The sequence below is a fragment of the Ailuropoda melanoleuca genome, chromosome 6 (genome assembly GCF_002007445.2).
Source record: "Ailuropoda melanoleuca isolate Jingjing chromosome 6, ASM200744v2, whole genome shotgun sequence".
Classification (NCBI taxonomy): domain Eukaryota; kingdom Metazoa; phylum Chordata; class Mammalia; order Carnivora; family Ursidae; genus Ailuropoda; species Ailuropoda melanoleuca.
This window is the reverse complement of record NC_048223.1, coordinates 79,172,518-79,186,666: the sequence shown is the minus strand read 5'-3', so window position 1 is coordinate 79,186,666 and position 14,149 is coordinate 79,172,518. Positions and strand designations below refer to the sequence as shown.

Below are 14,149 nucleotides of genomic sequence, written 5' to 3'. Positions count from 1 at the left end.
GGCTATTTGGGAAGTCCTTCTCGTGGCACCATTTCTTATATTGCCAACTTGACAACATCCCAGGGCGGAGGCAGCTGGTTTTCACCCATGCAGAAACCTGTATAGCTCACATTGTCATGGCCTTTGATTCCAACATTCAAATAAGGCTTTCATACATTCCCCTTTTTCTTTTTTACCAGTTCTCCTAATAGGCAAGTGAAAGCTGTGATGTCACACATACATACAAAATGAGAAACAGAGGCTTTCAGAGGGTGACCTGTCCACAGCCACATGGCTAAACATGACTAAGCTGACTCATGAACCCAAGTCTAAAGGCTAATACTTTACAACTGTGTGAGACACAGGATATAGGCACTGGGGCCCAAAGAAGGAATCTTACCATCCAATTCTATTCTAATAATCCTTCTGTTCTTGATTGATTTGAGAATATCATCCAATTGATCACCTAAGACAGTCAAGGGAGCCATATGACACACTGTAATAATTTTTCGAACGAGGACTAAGAAACTTGGTTGACCAAAGGATAGGAGAGGAAAAAAAATCCATCAATATTGCATTGTGATAAAGGCTGATATTTATTTGTAGGACCTCTCCTTCTACTTCTATTAAAGTGCCAATTTATAATGGCCAGGGTAGCATATTTTACCTAATAAGGAAAATACTGTCTTGAGACTTGAAATATAAGCAGAGGCTATTTGGCCTATCATTCTTAAAGCAGACATATGATTACATGGTAAATGTAACACAGATATCTTGTTTTATTTCACATTCTAGGGAAAATGCCCTGATCCATTTTCTACTTCTAACTTACCATATGAATGTTAACAAGCGTACCCTAGGTCTGAAATGTTTCACGAATAAAACAAGATGATTGGACTTCAGGTCTGAAGCAACACAGGAGAATGGAAAGAATTTTGGATACGGCCACAGGTGAGACTAAATCTGGGACCTAGCATTTTGGTCAATGTCTGGCTGTGGGTCTCTACTTCACCTCTTTTCTCATTAAGGTAAACGGACACCTTCTGCTGGGGTTTGGTAAGAATAAAAAATAACATGCTTAATATTACCCAGCACTGTGCCTGACCCACAGGAGTGCTCAATAAAGAACAGCTGCAAACATTCACTGAACCTCAGTTCCATGGCAGGCATTATTCTAGGTGTGAAGGATACAGGAGTTAACAAAACAGACAACACTCCCTGCCTCTTAGCTTGCACTTGGCAGCGGGGAGACCCGTAACTGAACGGAGGAGCTGGGTGCCTAATGCTGCAGAAAGCTCCCCGTTCCATTCTCAGCGTCTCTATCCAGATCAGCTCATCCCCTGCACCTCACCCCAGGCTGGCTGGGTCCTCACCGACTTAAGGAGAAGACATGCAACAGAATGGCTCTGTTAGACCTCTCTCATCATCCCAGGACAGTAAACACCACGGAGGGCAGAGCTATGCCTGGGCTTCACACACATCTCGCATCTTTGCCCCTTCCCCCTCTCCTTTGACAGACCCGTTCCCTGAGCCTGCACCAGAGCCTTCCAGAAACCTCCGTGAAGGCCAAGTTCGCTTGGAGGCACCACCCCGTACTTCCCACCAGAGGTCGCCCTCCCACACGAGCCCAAGCAAACAGAACCCGGCTCTGCCTTCTCGGCAGCAGTGACATTATTTTCTTTCTCTATTTTTATCTATTAAAAAGATTTCTTCACAGCCATAACTTAGATCTCTACACTAAAATGGAGCAACAGGAAGATATAATGGTGCATTTCATTTATGAATGACCTATAATAAATTACTCTGAAGTGTCCCGAGTGCCAGAAGACAGAACGCTTTGTCTGCCCATGGACTGCATTTCACATACTTTAATTTAGCTGACACATAAAACTCATTTGACATTTCGCAGGTATTTGTGTGGGGCGGGGGAGGGGAAAGGAGGCGGGGGGTGTGCCGGCGGGGACCACTGCGGGGCAGGGCGGGGAGTGGAGGCAGCGGGTAGAGCCAAGGATATCTGGTTCTTGTTGAGGGTTAAGGTATGGAGCCTGGGTAACCCTGGCAACACGAGGTCGTTTCCGAGCAGATTGTTGTCCAAGATGAGTTCCTCCAGGCTCCCGAACGCGCTCAGTCCTTCCAGTGACCTGCAATGACAAAGGCAACAGGAAAAATGATCCTGCACTAAATCAGGGAGGCCATTATGAGCCGAAATAAATATTTTAACCTTCCCTTTCAGGACTGGGAATAGTTTGGGCTTGGTGCCTGTCAGCAAAGTGAATGACAAGAATTAGTAGCGGGAGCCGGGGTGGGGGCGGCGGGGGAGAAGGGGCCGCTGGCACTCACCGCATCCTTCACGCATTGCCAACATGAAGGATGAGGGTCACTTAGTGAGTAGCCAGGATCCAAAACAAAGGGCTTCAGATACGGCCTGGAGGATAAATTTGTCAATGTCTTGTGCCTTCAGGCACCCAGCCTCGGCTGACCCTAACCTCCATTCCCAAGATAAATAACTCTGTCACAGTTCACCTTCATTCCCTGGACACAAATTTAAGTTGTCATCCATCATTCCTGCCCAGAAATATCATACCCCTCTTACAATAATAAATATAACTTCAAGTATCATTTCTTAGCGGTTCTCCTCTGCACAGTCCAGGAAAAGGCAAGGAAGGCTTCCCTTCTCTCCCTTGGCTGCCTATGACTTTTTTTTCCCCCTCTGCTTTTTTTCTTTACTAATCACTTAATTTGCTTCTGCCCAGTGTCCCCGTGGCTGCCCCAAAAGGCAAGGCATCTGCAGAAGCACGTGATCACTCCCGTCGGAGAGGGCTGTTTCTTGTTCTTTCATGATTTTTCTTTTTGCTTTTGTTTTTGTTGGGGGGGGGGTTAAGGAAGGAGTTGGGGGAATTTCTGTTTCAATGCTCCTGGCTTGAAGTTACGGTTTTAATTTATGGAAAGTGGATTTCTCACTTTATTTTTGAAAGAAGCGTGGAATGCAGCAATGTAGATGTCAAGGCAGGAAATAATCAAGCATCTGAAAGAATTAAGTACCAGGCTCAGGGAAAAAAGTATCAGGAAGGGAAAAATAGCCTTGTTTTTACACTTAGCTGAAAGTTAACTCTTAACGTTATGGGGGGACAGGGGTAGAGGCGGTGAGGGGCAGTTGTGCGCATGTGCTCCCCGGCTGCTCACAGACGTTAATTAAAGAAAGCCGCCCGGTGGAGGGACTTACACAGACGCACATGCTCCCAGCTCGTTCACCTGCCAGACCCTAGAGCCATGCTGAGCTTGCACAGGCTGACAGCTGAGCTACGACGTCGACCAGAGGGCGGACTCACATAGGATCTCCTGGCTATTCTGTAAAATGTGACGAACTGGGGAGATGCTGTCTACACTATTTATTCATTTACTGATGGCACTTCCATTACACACCCGCCTGCTTGTGTGTACAGCGCCTGCACATCTGATGTGAGTGTGAACTTGAGCACCAAGGCTTTCTCCAGACAGCTGTGTCTCCCTTGTGGGAGCTCTGCCAAGCCGACTCCAAAATTGGGCGTCGATGCCTGGGGGGTGTAATGTGCATCGTGAGTCATTGAATCCCCAGCCTCCACCCGGCCCAGAGCTCCCTCAGCATGTCCCATTCCTGCCTGACCCACCCCTAGCCTCCCCCACCCAGGGCCCTGCACCCAGACCACCCCCAACTCTGAAGGCTAGCACTACCTGCTTCACAGCAGGAAGGCCATACCACTTAACAGTTGGGGCTAAGGGTCAATGGGGGCATTGTGTTTCATTGCTTCCCCCTTTCTCTTCTTCCTTGTGTTTCACTGAGGCAAAACACAATTCACACCCATGGAAGTGGGGACTCTGGGACTTTACCTTAGCTCTGCCGTTTACTTCCAGTATGAATTTGGGCGTATCGATAATCCAGCTGAGCTCCCTCGCTCAGTGCTGCTTCCAGCTCACAGGATCTTAGGGAATACACGCCAAAGAGGCCTAACATGTCACTAGCAAAGGCTGGTTCCTTTCTTTTCCTTCCTCCTTTCATTCATTGATTTTTCTGGTAGCCGTGACCTTAGAGGGTGTGTTGGGGGTGGGGGGAGGTGTGTTCTGGATGCAGGGGGTGAACAGATGAGCAAATATGCCAAGGTGTGCAGCCAGTCTGGCTTCTGCAGGGAAACTTCGACCTTTCCTGAAGTCCCTTCCTCCATGGGGGTTAATGAGTGAGGATCCGAAAGTGCTTTTCAGGATGAGGCAGCCCTGTTTACCACAAGGGGAGTGAAGGCCACCTCCCTTCAGGGCGCCCCTATGGATGGCTAATAAGTCCTTTGTGCACAAACATGAGTTGGGCTCTGGTCAAAGGCAGCATCCAAATACACATTGTGCCTGAGTTATGTTATGCAAATATAATACTCTTATCATGAGAATCAGCAAATGGTTGGCAACTGGCAAGCAAAAGAAAGCTCCCTTCCAAGAGTGCTTGAGGCAAAAAACAAAATGACACAGCATGAAGAGGGACAGAGGGGAGAACACCAGAGGGAGTGCCCACAGAGCCGCCTTTCTCTGGGGCAGCCTCTGGGGCAGAGCTCCATTCTGAGTGAGGCTTCACAGAAGAGCAGGGGGGAAGTTCAGGCTCAAATCCCCTGACACCTGTCCGGCTGTAAGATTCTTTTCGCCATGTAATGTTATTAGCTGCTCAGTTAAAATTATGTGGGGGGTTGCTAATTAATAAATCCCTGTCTTCATGTCATCAGTGTAGTGTGCACTTGGTGATTTAATCAGCTAAATTCAGAGCTGAGGGACTGGGGACAGGAGACAGGGTAGTGAAGGGTAAAACTGGAGAGGACAGGATTTCTGGGGCTTGGCTGGCATGCGGAGGCCAATGAACACGCACCTGGGGGATGCTTTATTTTTTGCTTTTTCAAAATTTGACTTTTGCTGTTATTGTTGTTGATGTTTTTGTGGAAGGAGTAGAGGAAAGAAATTATATGCATCAATCTTTGAGTTCGCAGCCCTATATACAAGATGCCTGTGCAAAGAGGTGTGCGCTGTTAAATAAAATGAGAAAGCAAACAAGGCTTTAAGGATCCACACAGATCTATGCTGTCTTATGGGACAGCTACAAGGGAAAGATGACGGGACTGCAATTTCTCTGCTATCACCTTCTGTGTGGACAGCAAAATGCACCCCAGACCCAAGAGCCTTGGTGCAGGGGGTGACTGTCACTCCAGAGTTACTCCTCCCCAGCTTTGTTTGCAGTCTGTAGATAGATGCTTGACGGCTGGGCTGGGAAGGCGAGGCAGTTGTCTGCCGTGGTCAGTGGTCAGAGACTGGAGCGGGAGGCAAGGCTTCACCCACTAGCCTGGCACAGGGAGCTGGAGAGAGGTCTTCCCAGCCCAGTAAAGAGATGCCAAGGGCAGGCAGGGAGACCGGGGTGTGCGGTCTGCCCTGTGGCAGGTGGTTTGCTCGGGGAACGCTAATCAGCACCTCGAAAGTCCATCGCAGGCTGCCTGCCTCCCGCTTCCCCAGCAGGAAAGCTGCCGGTGATCTCACCCAAAGGTACGAGCTAGGTTACCTCACTCACAGGGCTTTCTGGCTGGGCTCCCCCAGGAGCCGCGGCGGCTGCTGGGAGAGTCCCAGTGCCTTTTCCAAAGTCATATCAAAATGACAAAACATCACAACGCATTCAGCTCTAGCGGATTCAAACAGAGAGAACTTTTAAGTTTCCACTGTAATTAACCCTATCCTCGTTAAGATAATTATGATCAAGCTTCCTGTCACAGTTAATATCCCAGCATCATTGCCCGTGGCTCACACTCTGCCCTCATTAGCTTATAAAAACAGCGGCACTAACCAGGCTGCAACAGCCCTTTCCAAGCTAGGCCAGTGGTTGTGAGCTGCGAAGGGGCCTCAGGAAGGGCAGCAGACCCCACAAAGGGGTGGCTGCTTGAACCCCAAACTCTTCTGCTCCTGAGTGGGCTCCCATTCAGCGGCCTCCATTCTATTCCCGAAAGTTAGCCACTTGTCCGAAGGTGGAGGGAGAAGGGCCAGGACCAAACCAGAGCTGGTAGCTTTGGGACAGAAGAGCTACTAAACCATAGCAACCCCTTCCTGCCCCTAACCCAGCAAAAACCCAGCCAGAAAAATCACCAGAGGACACCTCCAGAACTCTCCATTCAAGAACTGCCAATCTTGTTCCAGGGGTATAAGCTATGGTAAAAATTAGATCCCTCTTTTCTCAGCTCTCAGACTATTCCAAGGATGATACTTCCGCCTAGCATGACACAGGCAAGGAATGCGGACACAATTAACCGCAGACCCTAAGAAGAAATGTCTCTCTCTGCGAAACCATAGCTGGCCTCAAACCCAGAACCAGAGGTCGGGATGTTCTCAAACGAATTAAGAAAATAAGATCTGAACTAAGATAGGATCTTTACCTACCCCCTCTACTGTATCTATCCAGATTCCCATATCCATATTTTTAAACTGATAAAATGGGGAGCTATGGAAATTCTAAAGGATCTACCCTGTCTGTCTGATGTTCACCACACTGGCTAGTCCTCTAGGCCTGCCAGGGATGGCCAGCGCCTGCTCTGTAATGGTCTTTCAGGGTGACTTCCATCTGCCCGGCCCCAACAAAAAGGGATCTCAATGGAACCTCCATAGTACCTGGAAAGTTGACAAATTCACAGTGAGGGCTCAGTACCCCTTTGTCCACTGACTGCTGCTCAGCCCCGAGCCTATGAGCTGCTCAGAGAAAAGCTGACAGTAGGCTCCCAAGGGCAGGACAGACAGCAGGCCTCAGGGCAGCTGGCCAGAGGCTAGGAGGGCAATCCTTACATTCCCATTCCTTCAGAGGCCAGAAGGCCTCCCTCTACTTACCCTGGGGCCAGCGTCTATGAACAGGCAGAAGTGACAGTGAGTCTGCACCCAGACACCAGAACTGGTTATTAAACTATTTAAATCCTTTTTTTTAAACGAATATTTTATTTATTTGACACAGAGAAAGAGAGCACAAGCAGGGGGAGCAGCAGAGGGAAAGGGAGAAGCAGGCTCTCTGCTCACCAGGGAGCCCCATGTGGGGCTCAATCCCAGGACCTTGCAATCATGACCTGAGCCCAAGGCAGATGCTCAACGGACTGAGCTACCCAGGTGCCCCATTTAAATATTTCTTTACCACTTGGAAATAATTGCAGCTCTGAGTATCCTGAGTGCTCCTCCTGTTACCCTAGCCACTCCTTGGAGTCCCCAGACCTTTCTGCGACCCAGCAACTAAGTGGTTAATGCCTCCCACAGCATGGAGCTTCTAAGGACCCTTCTAAGGATCTTTCTGACTGATCAGTGTAGCTGTGAAGTAATTTAAATACCACCCTTGAGAGCAGAACAGCAACTCATACCTCTCTTATGAGCCCCACCATGCCAAGTATGGAGCCTGGCACACAGCAGGTCCTTGGGAGGTGTCCGCAAACTGACAACAGAGGCCACGACCAAAGCTACAAGGATAGGACAGGCAACACAGAGCCATATGCAGGGGACGAAGGAAGAAAAAAGAATGGGACAACTGTGATATGACTGCTCATGTCCCAGAAAATGGCCCAGTGGCAGCACTTTTAGAAAATACCATTAATCCAACCGCATGAGAGATACTCTTTTTCTATCATAAAATACTTTTGATATCCCATGCTAATGGTTATATAGATCTATAGGATATCACTAAAGATAGCATATTATACATATTATATGTACTACCGTATATTCCTAGACATAGTACCATATGTGCAGTTGGATCTATATATTTTCTACATATTTTTCTGTCACTCAGGTCACTTAGCCAGGGATAGATGTCCAACTAATAATATAAATCAGCTTGTCTGTATGGTCAAGTATATTAATAGGGGATGGAAGTGTCTAAAACAGATGAATGCAGAACAGGCTCATGGTTATGTAAGACAGTGTATGCTGACACCATACGACTGTATATCATATGGAATTTGTCAAAGTCACCCCAAAGCCCTATTAAGTTCCCCGTCAGGATGGAGGATCCCTGAGCTGCACGGAACATAATTCAACACTGGTGTAAGAGACCTGAATCCAAGACCAGCCAAAAATCTACAGTAGTTGACTAGGTGTTTGTTAACTCTAAGCAAGATCGACTCTGAAGCCACCATGCACCGTACCTAAATAATAATAAGAAAACTGTTACATGTGATCCCTAAAGAATTATGGAGAATGTGTGAGGTACTAGAAGCCCAGACCTGGGTACTGCAGTTGGAGTTACTTGAAAAGGGAATTAAGATTTTTCACACTTTGGATTCATAAGCTCATAGACTTATGATATTCTAGTCAGACTATACCTCTGAGGAAATGGTATTTGTTTACCTTAGGACAATGTAAATCATATCTCTGGTCATGTTACCCTTTTTACTTTTACTACCAGGAAGCTCAGAGTTAAATGTGACTCAGATGTAAAAAGGTAACACCCCATAGCTTCTATGTCTGCTTTCTAACTTCACAGTTGAGGCTTATTTTTTTTTACGACCTTTATACTTATCTATTTGTTGTTTTATTGTTTTTTTAATTTTTTAAATTAATTCTAATAAGCTAGTTCAAATCCTTTGTAAAATGAAACAGGAGATATATACATACAAATCTAATATAGCATTGAGTATCAAACAGGCAGTTTCTGTACATTAAGGACAAGTTCTGTGAGACCAGCTATTAATGTGGACAGTTAATTAGGAATAACGATACATATTGTATCCAGATTTCAAAAAGATTTTGAAATTATTCTAATGATATTCTTGTGACAAGAGAGCAAAAAAAATGAGCTAGAAAATGACAACTTTAGGTAGAGTTATAACTGGTTCAAAAATAAACCTGAAGAATACCAATTAATGGCCTAGGTTGGTCCAGGGGAAGGTTCTGGGGACTTTAGTCCTGTTTTTTGCCAATGACTTGGTTAAAGAGATATTTATCACATTTATGGAGTTCAAGACCCAAGAAAGCTATTGAAGAGGATACAGTAGGATCCAAAACGATCCTGTTGAAATCAACCCATTGTTTCAGCCCAATAAGATGAAACTTCACATTGTCTAATGTAAAGACCTGAAAATTGATTTAAAGCCCAACTACCCCAAAATACCTATTCAAAGAAAAAACTAAAAGGCAGATGTAAATTGGGGAAAACCTTTGCAATCTAACAATCTAAGGTTTAACATCCTTAATATTAAAAGAGCTTCTGAAAAGCTCAAAGTCCTAAAAGAAAAACAAAAGACATGGAAAGAAAATACACAAGGAATGTATATGGTCAATAATGGAAAGGTGGGGTAAAATTTCCTATTCATTGGGAATCTAAAACATTCAAATTAAACTAGATATTTTCATTTAACTAGCAAATACTAGTTTCAATTTAAATTTAATTTAAATTTAAATCCTTAAATGTTAACGTAGTCTTGTTGAAGTAAGAGACCAACACAACACTAATGGAAGAATGAAACTCTTAAAACCTTTCAGGATGGCAATTTATATTAAAAGTCTTAAAAATGAAAAAAAGAAAGAAAGTCTTAAAAATAATCACCTTTCAACTAGTAAGTCCAATAATTTATTCAATAAATATCAAAGAAGTGTACATGGTTTAAGTATGTTCACTACAGCATTATTTATGGTAACAATGTAAACATGCCTAAACGCCCAATGATAAATGATCACATAAAGTTCGATATATCGTATAATGAAATACCACGCCGTAATTAAAAATGATATTGTAGACATATATCTACTGATCAGTAAAATGGTCATGCTATGTATTTAAGTACCTCAAGTGAAGTTATAACACATACAACACGTGCATATACAATCTCATGCATGAAAATTAAGTCATCTGTGTCTCCCCTCCACTCCCTGCACAAATTTTAATTTGTACCATGTTTTCCATGGTGATGGTTAAGAGTCATTAAAGTAGTCTGATGTTTCTAGTTTATAAACTGCTGCTAATATCCAATCTTGTACACAGGGACTTTATGACAATTGTATACATACACCTCAATCCATACATGTATGTATGTAACTGCATACTGATACAGTAATCCCAGACATACACCACTAACTCCTGAGCAATGCTTATTTATAGGGTGCTTTTTCTTCTCTTTTAATGTTTTCACTAGTTACTAGATTTTCTATCATGAATAAGTATTTTATAATCAGAAAAAAAAAAACTCCAGTAACTATTACTTTAAATAAAACAGTTCCCTAAACACAAGATGGGGAGCCTTGGATAAAAAGCCATGTGTATAAAGAAGGTTTATATGAATCAGCAGAGTGGGGCTGCCTCCACAGAAGCGAATGTGATCCTGCTCTACTGGCCCTTAAGTAACTCCACCTGGAGCTTTGTTTCAATTCTGAGTGCCAGACTCAAAGGGGCAACGGTACTCAGAAATACCATAGAAAGTGACCAACCAGCTGGTGAAGGGTGTTAAGAAACAGTGATGGAGACAGTCAAAATTATTTAACCAAAAGCAGAAGAGACTTCGTTGTTTCAAAGTACTAAGTCTCTGGCATTCCAGAAGACAGAATCAAAAACAAATAGGAGAAAATAATATAAGTTGGAAGGAGAGGTCTTGAATCAATTTTTAAAAACTTAAAAAACAGAGAGCTGTTCACCAAACGATTGAGCTGCCTTCTGAGTATATGTACTTGATCAGAAGCTAGAGTCATGGAGAATGTTTAAAAGAGATTTCTGTATAGAAGATGAGATTTGGGGGCGCCTGGGTGGCTCAGTCGGTTAAGGGTCTGCCTTCAGCTCAGGTCATGATCCCAGGGTCCTGGGATCGAGTCCCGCATCAGGCTCCCTGCTCTGCGGGGAGCCTGCTTCTCCCTCTGCCTCTCTCTCTCTCTCATGAATAAATAAATAAAATCTTTAAAAAAAAAAAAAAGATGAGATTTGGTCACTCTGATATCCTACCCAGATTCTGTGCCTATCCATCTGGAGCTACTTCCTTTGTTAGCTAAGGTTACAAAGGCTGCCAAGAGCTGCTTCTTCCCTGCCAGACAGCCTCGTGGAAAGAGGGCAGCAGAGAGTCCCAGCTCTGTCATCCTCCAACATGCTAAATAAACTCTGTGCCTTTTTCTGACCCTCTAACTGGTACCGTGTAAAGCTTCCTTAATGCCTCCTTAACTATGGGGATACCTCTATAATTAAAAGGCACAAGTCAATACACTGGCCTCTTATAGCCTGTAAACTAGATGTCAAAGCTGCAGTTCTAAAATATGACCTGTCATGGTCTTCTTCATAGACGCGTAGACTTTGAATTCCAGGGAAATTTTAGGGTGTGCTATCCTCCACAGAAGGTGACTAATAGATTTGAGAGGTAAAGTGGCTTACCTGAAACCATATATAGTAACCAAGCCATGTTTAGAACCTTTGGACATATAGTGCAGTGTTCCCTCAACTGAGCTATGCTAACGCCTCTGTAAATAATTTCTAGTTGAGATCTAGAAATGGAAATTCGCCATTGCCACATCCAAACACTGTGTATGTCTTTGTGATCCACTCATTGTATGTCCTCAATCATACTGATCAAATGAGATAGTCTTCAAATTGTTTTGTCTTCTATCTACACTCCCTCCTGACCCTCCTAGAACAATCCCCTGAAGAACTAATTCTTACATTTGTTTGTCTGCTTGTTTGTTTAATGGGGCACTTCATGAGGTGAAGTATACTTTAATTTAGGTGGAGCTGGGTTGAAATTCGCGAGCTAACAGTGCCCCTTGGCATGTACCTCTATAGCTCATTCATTCATTTCACTTCATTCATTCATTCATTCATTCATTCATTCATTCACAAAAAGTGTTTGAGTGCCAATCCTGTACTTTTCTAGTCTTGGGGGCTGCAAAGAGGATGGTGGCAATCTCCCTGACTTTAAGCAACAGAAGTAGGCAGAGAAGGAGTTCCCAGATAATGCAGGGTAATGGGTGAGACTGGGATGACCAACAATACTCCGAGGAGGAGAAGGGTTGGGGAAGGGTTCAAAGATGAAGTGGGCTTGAGCAAAGTCTCCATCCAACTAAATTCTAATTCTGTGAGCATCTTCTTACATATTATGCCAAATTGGTGGCAAAGGAACCTAAGAAGAGATAACTAACCCTGGACTCAAGCAGTTGCCATTCCAAAAAGCTAACCTAGCACAAAAAAGCGTGTATGTGATATGCACTTCCGGCACGGCAGGTTCTCCGCGAGCGCCTACATCCGGGGCTACAAAAGATGCACAAGTCGCAGCACCTGCTTCCAGTGGATTTATCATCGTTGGGAACAGAGAAAAAAGTTGAAATTGAAGCAAGGAGGAGAAATCATAGAGGACAGCACATTACTAAGCAGCATGGGCAAAATGGGCTCTAGAAGTGGAGAGGAAAGAAATGAGGGCTCCCGTCGTCACTGTTTTCAGCGCACCCCTCCCGTTTGTCCCGAAGTTGTTTCAGCAAGTGAGTCCCTAAGGACAGAGGTGAGAACCAGGTACCCTCCCTAGGAACATGCTAGATGCCTCCATATCTTGTTGCCATCACTCTGCCCATCTGGCTGTCCTCCATGCCTCTCAGTGAATCTTTCCTACATTTCTCCCACCCTGGTGATAGGGTTTGGTCTGGGCTTTGACTATGTCTCTAAAATTATTTTGATTCACGGCTTGAGATTTTACAAAACCACACATGCACGCATGGAGCCTGTGGCCTCGGGATCTTGTTTGTTTTTAAGAGTCTAAAGAGTGAGTTTGTTTGGCGGGTTCTATAAATGGAGGTTTTCTTTACTAGAGAGATGTAAGGGAGTGGACATGGTGTGCTGCAGCCGCGGTATGTGTGCACGTCGCCATAGGGCGGAATTCAGCGCCTGGTGGGGGAGGCGCCCACAGCCATTGGGCAAACATATGTTGGGCCAAGAACACAGCTCTTCAACCTCATGAACTGTTTGCTTGAAAGATAACAGTGTCTCTTCCACACAAGCCTTTCACCACCCTCCATAAAGGGAATTTTTAATTCAACAGATGGTGTCTACTCATTGCAAACCAACCAGAAAGGGAGACATTTACACGGCTGTGCCTCAAGGCCCTAGGGACCCAGAGGGGCCCTAATCAAATACTTGCCCAAAGACCAGCTCCCCATGAGCAGGGCCCCCTGGAATGGAATCAGGCCAGAAACACCAGCAAAAATCTGCCAACTACTGATTCTGTGAGGTCCCAGTTGGCTGAAAAAGGTGAAAACATGTTTTCTGTCCCAGACTACAAGATAGCTTTATATCTCCTGAAGGAAAGAAGGCCCTGGGTGATATGGTGACCTCCAAAAGTGGCTCACTATTGGAGCCATTTCCCTTCTTTCAAAACAGCCCTAGCTCTGTGCTTTGCAAAACCTGTCAAAGAACAACTTTGTTAGGTTTGCACTCCATTTCATATGATGGCACATTCTGGGCTCCGAGGACCAACACCTAACAGAAGTAACAGTTTTAAGGACAAAAAAGACGGATCAGATGCTTGCAGATGTGCAGCAGGAAGAACAAGAGCTCTTCCTCAGACTAAATGAAGTTTCTTTCATCCCCATTCTGCCTCTTTGGTTACTTGACTGCTGCTCTTGGGGGTAGAATGTCATGGTGGTGTTTTCACAAAGAATGTGCTATTTCAATGGAGACTACCCTGTCAACTCACTGAAGCCAAACACAAAGGTGGTAAATAGACACACTAAGTAAGACCACTAAATCTGGGCACACGATCTCTGTTTTCAAGTTCCAGATGTAATTTTCTCATCTATTATAGTGGGAGAAAAATCTCTGACCTATGCACTTTGCAGTTATTGGAATAGGGAGGGCATGACACAAGGTATCTAAAAGTAAGCTTAGGTAGATAAGGATTCTTGATATTCGAAAGATTGTTTTTGGAAAACAAAAAAGATGTATATTTTATTTTCAAAATAGGTAATTAGTTAACCTCAGATAAAGAAGATAAAGCTCCAAAAGACATACTGACATGTATTCAGAATCATCAGATGACATAAGGAAATGCCAGCTTGTGAGAACCTCTATCTGAAGAATGACCAGGGACCCTGATTCTTGCCCTAGTCACTACCTTCCTGCAGTCAAAATCCTTGCCCTGCTCTGGGCCTCACATAACTCTTTTGCAAACTGGGGAGGCTGGACTCAATTATC

The 14,149-nt window shown here is 44.5% G+C and overlaps 1 protein-coding gene across 1 annotated transcript in view; it reads right to left on the bottom strand.

The window, feature by feature from the left end:
• The window catches only part of LRMDA (leucine rich melanocyte differentiation associated), a 1,020,960-nt gene that overhangs the window by 446,805 nt on the left and 560,006 nt on the right, over window positions 1-14,149 (bottom strand). The window contains 1 exon segment of the mRNA XM_034663692.1: window positions 1,994-2,120. Coding sequence (XP_034519583.1) covers window positions 1,994-2,120 — 127 coding nt within the window.